Source organism: Staurois parvus, unplaced genomic scaffold (genome assembly GCF_062004578.1).
Source record: "Staurois parvus isolate SC_StPar_1 unplaced genomic scaffold, SC_StPar_1.0 ptg000056l, whole genome shotgun sequence".
Classification (NCBI taxonomy): domain Eukaryota; kingdom Metazoa; phylum Chordata; class Amphibia; order Anura; family Ranidae; genus Staurois; species Staurois parvus.
Window position 1 is genome coordinate 14,752,723 of NW_028317852.1, and position 13,713 is coordinate 14,766,435.

Consider the following 13,713-nt stretch of genomic DNA (forward strand, 5'->3'; position numbering starts at 1 on the left):
AGTCACATTAAAAACAAAAGATTTTCCGCATTTTTTTTTTTGCTTTTTTGCATTAGCGTTTAGTTGCATTATCGTGTTTGCATTTTTTAGCATTTTTTACACACACACAAAACAATTTAGCTAAAAAAAAAGAAGCCCCAATACACCAGTTTGCCGCATTTGCCAGCATTAGAGCGTTTTACAGCTAAAAAACCCACTAGTTCTGGGAGGCTTTAACTGCATGGACACATAGGATAACATGCTAGGGCATTTACTGGCTGTAGAAAAAAACATCAAAAGCCAAAAACAGCAGCTGTAAAAACGTTCAGTGTGCATGAGGACTTAGTCTGACACTTTTGTACAAAGCCTTCATAATAGAGGCATGTTAACAAACATAATTTCCAATATTTGATTTTGCTAATTACTTATTCACAGGAGTTCAAACAGTACAAGAAACACCAGTGATTTGTTTGAAGAGGGATTCTAGCCAGCAAACAGAGTAAGTACTGATTATGGCAAATTTAGTAATTAACTAATTAAATATAATAAAATACGCAGACATATGTGTAACGTACATATGACATGATGTAATGTACATGTGACATAAATGTACAGATTTGAGTAGATAAGATGTGATCAGTAGCAATATGTAATCGTAAACGTAGTTGCATGTTAATAAAGATATATTCAGTCATAGGTATTGCATATTATTAAAGATGTATTCAGTCAAATATTCAGTCATAGGTATTCAGACAGGAGCTCATCAATTAGCTCATCAATTAGTACCTGAAAAGCTTCTTGGATGTGACACCTTTGTACTAATAAGGTTTTGTCACCTTCTGGGAAAACTGGTTTGGAGGAAATGACTGCAGACAGGTTGTCTACCTGACATTGGAAGCTCTAAAAGGATTATACGTACATCAAAGAAGTATGTTTCATCTCTCATAAAAGCTAAAATATTAGTTACAGAGAGATGAACATACTCCCTGCTGTTTGGGTACTCTCTAGGCTACATCGGCATATAAAAACCATATTTGTGACTTGCGTAGAAGGCCAGGAAAATGCAGGAAATGGTTAGGTGGATCGTGACAGTCAAGCAGTGTTTGGTACTGTCGCGATCGGGCCGATGCGCTGGTGTCGGAAATCCAATCCCCCGTCTTGGTGTTTCTGTGGGCAGGTACAAGTGCAGCCCCCATGGTCAATTGGCCGATGACTAATGTCCCACCTACGTCCATATCCCCATAAATCGACTACCCAGACATTGGGACATTTGCGATTCATTTGGAGCTGGTTGATCGACCAACGGATTGCTGACTTTTCTGACTTGCTCCAGTCGCAGGGTAAATCCTGGTAAAGTTTTACTTCTGTCTTTTATTCCCTTTTATTTTATAGTGAATAGTCATTTGTGTGTATTCTTGTATTTTTTTGTATTTCTGTAACTTTTAATTAGTGACTTCTGTGTTTTTAAGCACGGGCTCATATCTTTGGAGAGATTAGATTGGAGAGATTAGATTGGATTTGATTAGATTATATCGTATTTTAGTGCCTTTAAACGCTCGGTCAAGCTCATTGCCAATCTGTTTGCAATTGCACTGTGTGTGGGCAGATTGTGTGCAGATTGTAAAAGGTAACAGATCGGCCAGACGGAGATCTGTGTGTATGTGGGGTGTCCCAGCAGACTGTTCTGCGGATAAACTGTTGGGTGGTGGCACGCTACCTTTCGTGGTGTGTCTGGTGCGGGGGGGGGTGTGGACAGTGGAAGAGTGATTAACACCGGGGTTCAAGCTGTAGGATAGCTTGAGGGACTCTAGAAGGGTGTGTAATTACTAAGCTGGTCCTCAACTCTAATCAGTGCACCACATTGTATGTAAGATTTGTATCTGCCAGTGTGTGTGGTCGACCAGCTGGATTGGAGTGGAGTCTCCCTCTGGTGGTGGCCAAATTGTAGTGCGAGCTGTGAAAGTGTATCACGGCTGATCTTATATACAGTTTTATATATTCAAAGTGAAGTCCCCTTTATTCCCTCTTACCCCCTATCACAGCCTGCACGTGCGCGCCTTGGTTAGCTAGTCGCTGTAGGAGTGGCGTGTGGCGGATCCGTGACAATATGTCATGTCTAAATGTGTTCCCTGGAGAGTTGACTTAAATTTCACGTAGGCGTGTGTTATGACTAGGGGAGCCAAAACAATTGCATTGAACTGTAAATGTAGCAATGTGACATCATCACTGTGTTGTACATAGCCTGCAGAGAGCTGATCTGTGGGATTGGCCCATACACTACAGGCTGCAGAAAACTACATGAAGGGGCAGTTACAAGACCAGACAACCTGCACAAGGAGAGACAGCAGCAGTGACCGGTCTTAATACATAAAGCTCCTGCACAACTGAAAAGTTGAATGCCTGATTACTGCACAGATCTGAAAGAAATACACAAAGTACCCCAAAATTCAAGTTAAAATACCCATGTCTCATATATTCATATATTGGCACTGATACTAACTCACTGCATTACCAGGAGCCAAATGCAAAGCAGACAGGCTGGAACAATTCATTTTTGTAGACTAGTGATGAGGTTACCTTTTGAATGTTTATCTGCTTAAAGCTCCTACACTTTATTAAAGTCCAACTGAACCATTGGGGGAAAGGTTAGAACTGCTGTCCAATGTTAAATGCTTAATCTTTAGGGGGATTTTCCCTTAAGTTAGCCATACACAGTTAGCTTTATTCATTCAGCCAACAGATTGCCCTACACATAAACAACATGGATGGAGGAATTGCAAAAATTGTAGTCTAGTACATAACCAGCTTCCTAACTGTGCAGCTGAAAGTTTACAGAAGCCTCCTGTTAGTACTCTCAGATTTTTTTTTTTCATACTGAACACAAGTTACTATAAATATAATTGGGATCTGCAATAATCTGTGTAGTATTCCAGGAGTGTAGCAGCTGGTTAACACTGAATGTGGCTATGTATAACAGAAAAAAGTATTTGTACAGACTGGCATTTAGTGCCCGTCATACTGGTGCTATTTCAGGTTCGATTTGGGAATTGAAATCGCACCTGAAATCGCATCTAATGAAAGAGAATGTCAGTGTCTTAACATGTGTGATTTGCTGCAGCTTTGTTGTGATTTCACATACATAGAATATAATGGAAATCGCACTGCAAATTGCAAGAAATCCTTGAAACTCTTCACAAGTAGCAATAATGACTGCAGAAATCACACTTGAAAACGCACTGAAATTGCACTCAAATCACGCAGAGGTGTGACCGGTGACTAATAGTTCACTCAGATCCCAGATGTAGTTGCAGGTATGACTTCTTTGTTTTATTATTATACAGGGTTTATATAACACCAACAGTTTGCACAGCTCTGTACAATATAAAGGGAGAGAACTGTTACAATAAAATAAAATACAAAAAATACAAGAGGGTTAAGAGAGCCCTGTTCATAAGAGCTTACGATCTAATAACAAGTGTAATGACCGTGGGCTTTGTTTTGTTTTTTTTTTCCTTACAGCTGTGCTGTATCGGTTTTGGATGGGGTGAGTATGCTTTCATATGTTTTCTATATATGAGTAGTGCTACATACAGTTTAATAAGAAACTAAAGAACAAAGGTATACTGCTCAGACAAACAATCCAGATCAATCCACAACAAGTGCAGGCTCTGGCTCGCCACCACACACGATGCAATAGGAAGAAGGGTCAGCCACACATCGGAGGATAGATGGATATAGTGTGTATTTATTGATCCATAGGATGCACAAAACACCAGGACATGAATACAGGACCTGTTAATGCATTTCACACGATCTTATGCTTAATCATAATGATTATTACTATATTCATCTATCCTCTGGGTGTGCGGCTGACCCTTCTTCCTAACTTCCTAATAAGAAACTAAGCAATGTGCAAAGTACTATTCTCAAAGGTTAGAAACCGTGATACTTTGTTTTATATATATATATATATATATATATATAAAATACAAAAAATATATATATACAGTATCTCACGAAAGTGAGTACACCCTTCACATTTTTTTTTTATATTTTATTATATCTTTTCATGTGACAACACTGAAGAAATTACACTTTGCTACAATGTGACGTAGTGAGTGTACAGCTTGTATAACAGTGTAAATTTGCTGTCCCCTCAAAATAACTCAAAACACAGCCAGTAATGTCTAAACCGCTGGCAACAAAAGTGAGTACACCCCTAAGTGACAATGTCCAAATTGGGCCCAATTAGCCATTTTCCCTCCCCGATGTCATGTGACTCGTTAGTGTTACGAGGTCTCAGGTGTGAATGGGTAGCAGGCGTGTTACATTTGGTGTTATCGCTCTCACTCTCTCATACTGGTCACTGGAAGTTCAACATGGCACCTCATGGCAAAAAACTCTCTGAGGATATGAAAAAAAGAATTGTTGCTCTACATAAAGATGGCCTAAGCTATAAGAAGATTGCCAAGACCCTGAAACTGAGCTACAGCATGGTGTCCAAGACCATACAGCAGTTTAACAGAACAGGTTCCACTCAGAACAGGCCTTGCCGTGGTCGACCAAAGAAGCTGAGTGCAAGGGCGCATATCCAGAGGTTGTCTTTGGGAAATAGACATATGAGTGCTGCCAGCATTGCTGCAGAGGTTGAAGGGGTAGGGGGTCAGCCTGTCAGTGCTCAGACCATACACCGCACACTGCATCAAATTGGTCTGCATGGCTGTCGTCCCAGAACGAAGCCTCTTCTAAAGATGATGCACAAGAAAGCCCACAAACAGTTTGATGAAGACATGCAGACTAAGGACATGGATTACTGGAACCATGTCATGTGGTCTGATGAGACTAAGGTCAACTTATTTGGTTCAGATGGTGTCAAGCGTGTGTGGTGGCAACCAGGTGAGGAGTACAAAGACAAGTGTGTCTTGCCTACAGTCAAGCATGGTGGTGGGAGTGTCATGGTGTGGGTCTGCATGAGTGCTGACTGCACTGGGGAGCTACAGTTCATTGAGGGAACCATGAATGCCAACATGTACTGTGACATACTGAAGCAGAGCATGATCTCCCTCGCTTCAAAGACTGGGCCGCAGGGCAGTATTCCAACATAATAACAACCTCAAACACATCTCCAAGACGACCACTACCTTGCTAAAGAAGCTGAGGGTAAAGGTGATGGACTGGCCAAGCATGTCTCCAGACCTAAACCCTATTGAGCATCTGTGGGGCATCCTCAAACGGAAGGTGGAGGAGCTCAAGGTCTCTAACATCTACCAGCTCCGTGATGTCATCATGGAGGAGTGGAAGAGGACTCTAGTGGCAACCTGTGAAGCTCTGGTGAACTCCATGCCCAAGAGGGTTAAGGCAGTGCTTTAAAATAATGGTGGCCACACAAAATATAGACACTTTGGGCCCAATTTGGACATTGTCACTTAGGGGTGTACTCACTTTTGTTGCCAGCGGTTTAGCCATTAATGGCTGTGTGTTGCGTTATTTTGAGGGAACAGCAAATTTACACTGTTATACAAGCTGTACACTCACTACTTTACATTGTAGCAAAGTGTAATTTCTTCAGTGTTGTCACATGAAAACATACAATAAAATATTTACACAAATGTGAGAGGTGTACTCACTTCTGGGAGATACTGTGTGTGTGTGTATATATATATATATTTATTTACTGGCAATTGTCCGGATTACGATTGTTCATTTTGGGCATTTTATTATTGTGGTTTTGTTTTTATTTTACAGATACAGTGGGTTTTGTTAGATGGTTGTGTGATAGTCAGCTTTGCAAACCCTAGAAGGTTGTAGTGTTTGGGAATCCTATCCTAAAACTCAACTTATGTGCACTGCAACTTGTCATATGTACAGAGAGAAAGGTCCTGCATACTAACCTTAAAACAACTGAATATTAAGCTCATGCATATTAGATGTCTGACCATATCTGTACAGTTCCGCTTACAGTTGGTCACATATATTGCAATTTGCTTGCCCTTATACAGTCTTCTCTAGATATACCAATTTAATGTGACAAGCACTCTAAACAATCTATTCCATTTTTATTTTTATCCTGTCAGCAAGGTATTTGCACTACATATTTGTTAGCAGATCTCAAATAAATTGTACAATCAGAGGATATGATCATCATAAGATAGATATAGATGTTGATTGGGAAGAATACTCCTAATCTTCCATAAAATAATCACATATATATATGCTTTATTTTATCTCCTGTACATTTCCTTGCAGTAGTCGAAAGAGTAAAGACAACCAAATGGATAAAATATTAGCTGGGCAATTAGTTTGGAGGTGTTTACTGGTATTAATAAGCATAATAAATATCCAATTAAATCAGCAATTTTCTTATGCCAATATATAGAAAAATCTTGTGAGCTGCTATTTTGAGTGCAAATGCCAGATAATAATATGAACAATATATGTACTGTGTAGAAATAGTGAATAGCTCACACCATACACATACCCATACAAATGTGTTAATTATAATTAACCACATCCTGACCACTCTATAGCAGAAACACTGCTACAGGATGGCAGGGGTGCGCAGAATCACGTGTATATATATATATATATATATATATATATATATATATATATATTTATATATTTATGTGATTTTGTACTTCCGGTCAGGGGGCACGTGTGAGCGCCCTACCCGCACCTCCATTCGCGGCTGCAGCTGTCCATCACAGGCTTCCTGGCCGGGGATTCCCCACCAGTGCCGGTGATTACTGAACATCTCCGACTGTTGCTTACTAACAGTCCTCCTCCCTGTTGGCTTGGGCACACTGCTCTGGATGCACAGCACAGCCATCCAGAGCAGTGTGCTTACAGTGAAGCACCAACACACCGCCCCACAGTAAAACACTTCCAGTACACAGTTAACCCTTTGATTGCCCCTCATGTTGACCCATTCCTGCCCAGTGCCATTAGTACAGTGTCAGTGCTTTTTTTTTTTTTAGCACTCATCACTGTATTGGTGTCACTGGAGATGCCAGTGACACCAAGTCAGTTCCCCCCGTGTCAGAATGCCCGCCGCAGTCCCACTATAAGTCGCTGATCGCCGCCATTACTAGTAAAAAAAAAAACTCCTGCATCTATACCGCCATTTGTAAACACTATAACTTTCACATAAACCAATTCATTTACACGTATTGGAATTTTTTTTTCAACAAACACATGTAGCAGAATACATTTTGGCATAGATTTTATGACAAAATTTGATTTCTAAAATTTTTTTCATTGGACATGTTTAATAGCAAAAAGTCATAAATATTGTTTTCTTAAAATTGTTGCTTTTTTTTTTTATAGCTAAAAAAAATAGAAAACGTACAGGCAATCAAATACCACCAAAAGAAATCTCAATTCGTGGGAAAAAAGGATGCAAATGTAATTTTGGTGCAGTGTTGCATGACCGCGCAATTGTCAGTTACAGTAACGCTGCGCCATAGCGCAAAAAATGGGCTGGTCAGGAAGGAGGGTAAATCCTCAGGAGTGCAAATGGTTAAATAGCAATATAGTGCCGCGCTCCACCATCAATAAATAAAACAACTTAAAACATCTTCAATATCAATTGTTCTATTAAATAAGTTTCCATGCAGAATCTGTGGTTGTTTCCATCCACTAATATGTAGAAATCGAATGCTTCTCAATACTCTTAGTACACCTCGTGTGATATATTCAAGTCACTATATGTGCAACTCCACCGGCTGTGCTCTCACCTTGTGTATATGACCAAACCGCTAAGTAAAGTCATATATAGCATGTGTCCCTTTATTGGACTGTGGTGGGATGGTATTGTTGTCTAGTGAGTCTGGGTCTCCTTCACTGTCCTAGTAATCCTCCTCCATCAGGTCAATGCCAAAAAAGATGAACAAAACATAGTGTTTTATCTTTACAAAACATTTATTTTAAAATTATGCAGTATTCCACTCACATGTAAGATGTAAATCAGCGCTTATTGAAAGTAACTCCTCAAGAGTGCCGCTATCGATCTTATTTAGCCTGCCTTCATACGCAGCCAGCTGATACCTCTCTCCACTGCTTGCCGAGCATCATGACGTCAAAGGGGCAAATCAGCAATCATGTTATGCTTATAAGTGGATTTGTAGGCTGAAAGTAGTAATAAACCCTCAGCAATTTTTAGTTTAACACAATGAGCATAATAAAATAAACATTCCCCAGTAAACTATTTGTTAAAATTCTTATCCCAAAACTTGCAGTTTACAACTTCAATTCTGCTGGCTCCTGCTCTCTGTACTGCTTCCTCGAACTTCCGGTACAGTGAATAGTGTAGTCTTGAGTCAGTTTTTTTTAGCTTTGAGAAGGGAGGTGGGAGGGAGAATCAGGGGAATGCTTTGCCATCCTAGGTTATGGGGAAGTGTTTTTCTATTAATGCACACAGTGTGAAAAGACACTATTCTAGTCCCTGCATGCAAGGGTGACTCCATAGGATGCTGTGAGAGAAAGGAGCCACCCTGAAATAAGAAACCTTGGCACCAGGAGGAATAGCCAAGAATTAAAGGATAAAGAAGCTGCATACTTACTAAGTAATTAAATCAGAGTGTTTAATAGCACTTTACGTGCCTATAGACGTAACAGGTTCCTCATCTGCTAAACCTGATAATGGCTGGATCAGACAATAATCATGTCACTGATAGAATCCATCCTTAGTGTCACCAGCAACCAAACTTTATCCCAGTGCATTAAATTAATATCAGTTTTAAGTGTCAAAATTAGTTCAAACCAAGAGCAATATAGCCAATGCAGATACCAAAGGCAAGTCAAATCCTAACCAGAGCAGCAAATCAAGTAGCTGCAGTAGAAGCTTTTAAAACACAGAGTACATTGACTATTGGCTTTGGCACTGAGTCACTGCATTGAGCCAGATTAAAGTCTAGTGTAGACTGAGGTCAATTGTGGGCTATATCATGGCCATGCTACAGTACTAAATGCGTACAGATGTTATAGGCACATGTCTATGCACAGCATGCTTGACCCATTGCAAAAGAGGATATAAGGAATATGAGAAGAGGGAGCGAGTATATCCTATGCCTATATGAACTCTCCACACTTTCTAGCTGATCCCTCCGGAGGAGTTGGGGGGTGAAATGATTGGATTTTCTTGGCCAAACTCAATAGTTAACCCTTCCTACTTTTTGGCATAGCTATGAAGATATGGCTGATCCAAACATGTCATGTCTGTAGGCCTTTTTTGTAAGTAATTTTTTTAGATCTCCAGCCTCCCATCACATTGTATATGAGCCATTGTAAAGCCTTGTACATACTACTGTTTTGTTTTTTTTTTTTAACTCAACCCAGCAGGCTGAATGAAAAAAAACATGACAGCTTAGGAGGAGCTGCTGTATAAATTATCCAATGTTAGTACAACAATCTCCCCTGCTGTGTATTGTGTTCTGGCAGGAAGAACGCCCCTCCCTCCAGAACACTCTGGTCAGCGCTCTCACCCATTAGCTGAGAGCCCTGATCTGGAGCCAATTGGTAGACCTTTTTTGATCATGCCCCTTCGATGGACGGCTTCTGTTGAACTGGCTTCTGTACACACAGGTCTAATATCAACCGTTTCTTTTTGCCGATATTTGGCCCATGCATACTAGGCATTACTCTGCACATATTAAAGTAATGCAGTGTCATCTGGGAAGGCAGATCTCCTTTGAAATAAACATCCCTCATTCTCTGCCAGTGGCCATAACCCTTACCAAACAAATTTTGGAAGTTATCTCTTTTTCATAAGATATGAAATCTGAGTGATAACAACACAGCCTGATGAGCTGATAAATTTGGGTATTACAGTGCATGAGGAAAGCCAGAGGGTTGGGTAGAAATTGATGAAAGAAAAATAGCTCATAAAAATTGACACTAGCAACATGTTTCTGGAATCTGCAGGTGTTTTTAATTCCACTTTCCCTATTGCCTCAAAATAAATATAATCTGAACCGGGAAATACCTGCTGAAATACTGTTTACCGTCTAAGCGTTTCTATGAGATCATCACAGTGATGATTGTGATGGATTGCTAACTGGGCAATTGTAATATTTAGAAAGTGAGTAGGGCCTGCCTCTAAACCCAGGAATTTGTATGCCAGGATCCCTCAGAATTGGAGCACGGGCTACACAAATTGACAGCTAACCTGACATAAGGCACCTGTAGGCACCTGGTGTGTATGCAGTGTGCTTAAAGGGTTGGCTTAAAATGTTTCCATTTTTACTTTATTTCTTTTAATAACATTATTTTGAAGGCTGATTAAAAGTAAAGCTGGCCAAAGACAAGAAATTACAATTTGGCAAAACAACACCATTCCAACAACCCAATCACTGCTGATGGCTATAGCTGCCAACAGTGACCATTGTATTCTGCCAGCAGGGAAGGCTCCCTGTACTCTGAGCCGAAAGAACACAATAACACGGCAGGAAGAATTCTCCCATCAACACTGACTGACTGTGTTGGTGGGAAAATCCTGCAATTTTCTTTCCTTCAGCCTGTATTTGAAAGAAAGAAAATTGCATAATGTATGGCCTGCCTTACTATGGTGTTTGGTTAAGCTAATCACTCCCAGGTGTAGTACATCAAAAGACCCTTCTTCTCACATCCTTGAAGAGTAGAATATTATGATGGAAGGTTTAGCTGTCAAACAATGCATGTTCATTTACTGGGCATACGCCCACAGCACAGAAAATCAACAACGGTCATCTCTGATTTTTGTAGCAAGATTTGTTGGTTAAGCTGAGTACACACTATCAGAAAATCATACAATAAATATTGCATTTGAAGCAATTGTACGATAATCTGATGGTTGGGTCACAGCTTTTGTCAGAAATCGAAGGGACAAACAAACATTTTTCTTGTTCGGTACCAGATCGTACAATTTTCATTGGTTTAGCACAGTTTATGTCCGAAAATACAATACAAATACATTGCAATGCATGACATCACTTCCGAATTTTTATTTTGCCCTACAAGAATTTTCATAACTTTGGTAACTTTTTCATTATCAATATGAGACTAGCATGCAAAAAAAATAGATGATCATTCATCCAATATTATCATCACATGCACAGGGCTTAAGGGTATGTCTGCAGAGGTTGTAGACATTCAATTCCTTCACAATCTGACAGCAAATGGCTAGACAGTACAACAGTTATCTCATGTCCATAAGCAGCTTTAAGTTAGAAGGGGACAATATCTATATAGTACTTTGTGGAATCTCAATCCACATGATAAATGATGATATATGCACAAGAAAATTGAACATTTTATTTAAGCCATTGTTATATTTTTGTAAATATTCACACATGCCCTTTTTCTTACGGTTGAGGAAACCGCTAGTTGCCTACACTTTGACAAACATACTGGATAATGCTTCTCTCTAATATGGCTTACCGAAAACTATGCAATCCTATATTCCTACTTTGCTCGATCATTCTTTAAAATGTTGTAAATGTGCTAGATTTATTGCAAGAGAATAATAGCCAATCCAAGTGGATGTGCCTGAACTCAGGATGGAGAAGGATATTATTCTCTATGGTTGGACCTAGTCCAAGTCTGACCATTCATCAACATGCTGTTTAGACGTAATTGTGGCCCAGCCTTGAGCATGCTGTGTAAAGCCTAGTACACACTGGCCGAATGTTGGGCAAGATCGGTCAGCTGGTTTCTGTCAAAGGGGCACGACCAAAAAAGGTCTGCCGATCAGCACTCTCAGCCAATGGCTGGAGCGACTGAACACTGACTGGAGTGTTCTAGCAGGGGAGGGGGGAGAATCTTCCCTATCAGAACACAATAGCACAGCAAGGGAGATTGCTGTACTAACATAGGACAGTTAGTACAGCGGCTCCTCCTGAGCTGTTAGGTTTTTCTCGTCCAGCCCCCTGGATTGAACGGAAAAAAACTAGTAGCGTGTACCAGGCTTTGTGACACATCTGACTTTTCTGTATCTGAAGTCTAAGCTACAGTTTCAAATTTGATAAGGAGGACAGAGGAGATCAATCTGGAGTAGTGAGATCCAGGATGTAAGTTGTACAATGCACTCAAGTTTAGGATGCTGCAATTCATGATTGAGTAATACATACAGTAAAAGTTAATGGGATAGCAGTTTGTTTTATCATTTTACTAATATAAGAGTTACAAAATGAACTTGCAATGCCATCTAAGAACAAAAATTTTTTTCAAAAATTTACGTGTACTTAATACTTGTATTTTAGGAATTGCAGCAGCTTTCTGATTACCTCATGGTAAGTAGCCATTACATACTGTATATTGCCATTTTACGTGTACAATATTCATTAATATTTGCTACCTTTTCATCTGCTCTTCTGGTCTATTATGTATTTTACATAGGAAAACCCATAGATATACATTTTTTTCTGATACCTTTTTACATTTTTCTTTGTATGCATTAAAACTAAGGGCACCCAAAAGGTATAGATTGTATCCTTCTCTTGTGGACTAATTTATTTCTTGAGGATAAATGCTACCTAATTCCATAATTTATGTTTGTTTCTGAATGGTAAAATAGATTAGGCACCACCTGAGAGGTCTTTGTATGTGAACATTAGTGTTTAGTGGTATTTTCTCTGATAAGTTGACATTTGAACTATTGGGGGTGGCATTCTGACCTAGACAACAAAAACAGAAGCACTGCAAAAATAGGTATCACTCCCCCTCAAAAAATTGTTCCAGTTTGATGAAATAGGGGAAGAGAAGCAACAAAGCAGGAACAAAGCAAAAGTGAATGAAGGTCCACTTTAAACTGCATCTGTGCCTAAACTATGTAAAATATATGCATTATTAAAACATAGTAAAAAAAAGCCTTAAAACAAGCCATTGCAAACTATCACACTGGACCAGGGGCGGACTGACAACTCACGGGGCCCCCGGGCAATAGGGGATCATGGGGCCCCTGTGTCCTCGCCCAAACTCAAAAAAGCCTATGAAAAAGGTACCAGGGGCATCTCATGGGACCCCCTACTTACCCCGGGCCCTCGGGCAGTGCCCGAGTTTCCAAATGGTCAGTCCGCTCCTGCACTGGACTGTCCAGGAATACAGACACACAGGTCCAGTTGCAGAGCCTTTGCTGAAGAAGATGTAGCCTGATTTGCAACTAATTGTGTTGGTGTTCTGTGATTGAATGTCATGGTCTCTCCACAAAGCCATCAGTATATGCAGTGTGCTAGAGCCAGGAGTGTAATTTTCAGAGCTGAAAGTTTGGTGCTTACAGTGGTGTAAGAATGAATGAAAGTTAGAGTTGACATCACTGCCCTGCCTCTCCATTTTTTTTTTAATCAGAAAAGCTTTGCATCCATTGAGAAAAATGTGTTCTCTGAATGGCAGCTGTGCTAAGCACAGCATGGGACTGAGAAGACTATGTGATCACTGTAGTAGTAGCGACTACTACAGTGATTTCCACCTTTCATAAGGATCTGCATACTTATATTGGTCCAAGCTGGACCAATGTAACTGTGCAATACAAACCATTCATAGAATTCAGTTTAAATACATTTTCTACAAAATAAACTGATCAACAATGCATGTTCATGTTCTGCTTATATGAACAAGATCTTAGCATGAAAATGTGTTTCTCACTCTATGACTACAATATTGTGCTAATACTTACAAAACGTAGGTATTACTTATATCGGGGCTTCCATTTTTCATGTTGTGAAAATGTATCAGTGGAGCTCATTTTCTCTGTAAAGTTTG

General features: G+C 39.9%; 1 protein-coding gene across 3 annotated transcripts in view; it reads left to right on the plus strand.

Moving 5' to 3' along the window:
• The window catches only part of TRAF3IP3 (TRAF3 interacting protein 3), a 105,123-nt gene that overhangs the window by 50,178 nt on the left and 41,232 nt on the right, over positions 1 to 13,713 (plus strand). For all 3 annotated transcript variants that reach the window (XM_089668347.1, XM_089668346.1, XM_089668345.1), the window contains exons 4-6: positions 415 to 478; positions 3,499 to 3,523; positions 12,216 to 12,245. In XM_089668347.1, the coding sequence (XP_089524473.1) occupies positions 415 to 478; positions 3,499 to 3,523; positions 12,216 to 12,245 (119 nt within the window). The remainder of the gene's footprint in view (positions 1 to 414; positions 479 to 3,498; positions 3,524 to 12,215; positions 12,246 to 13,713) is intronic.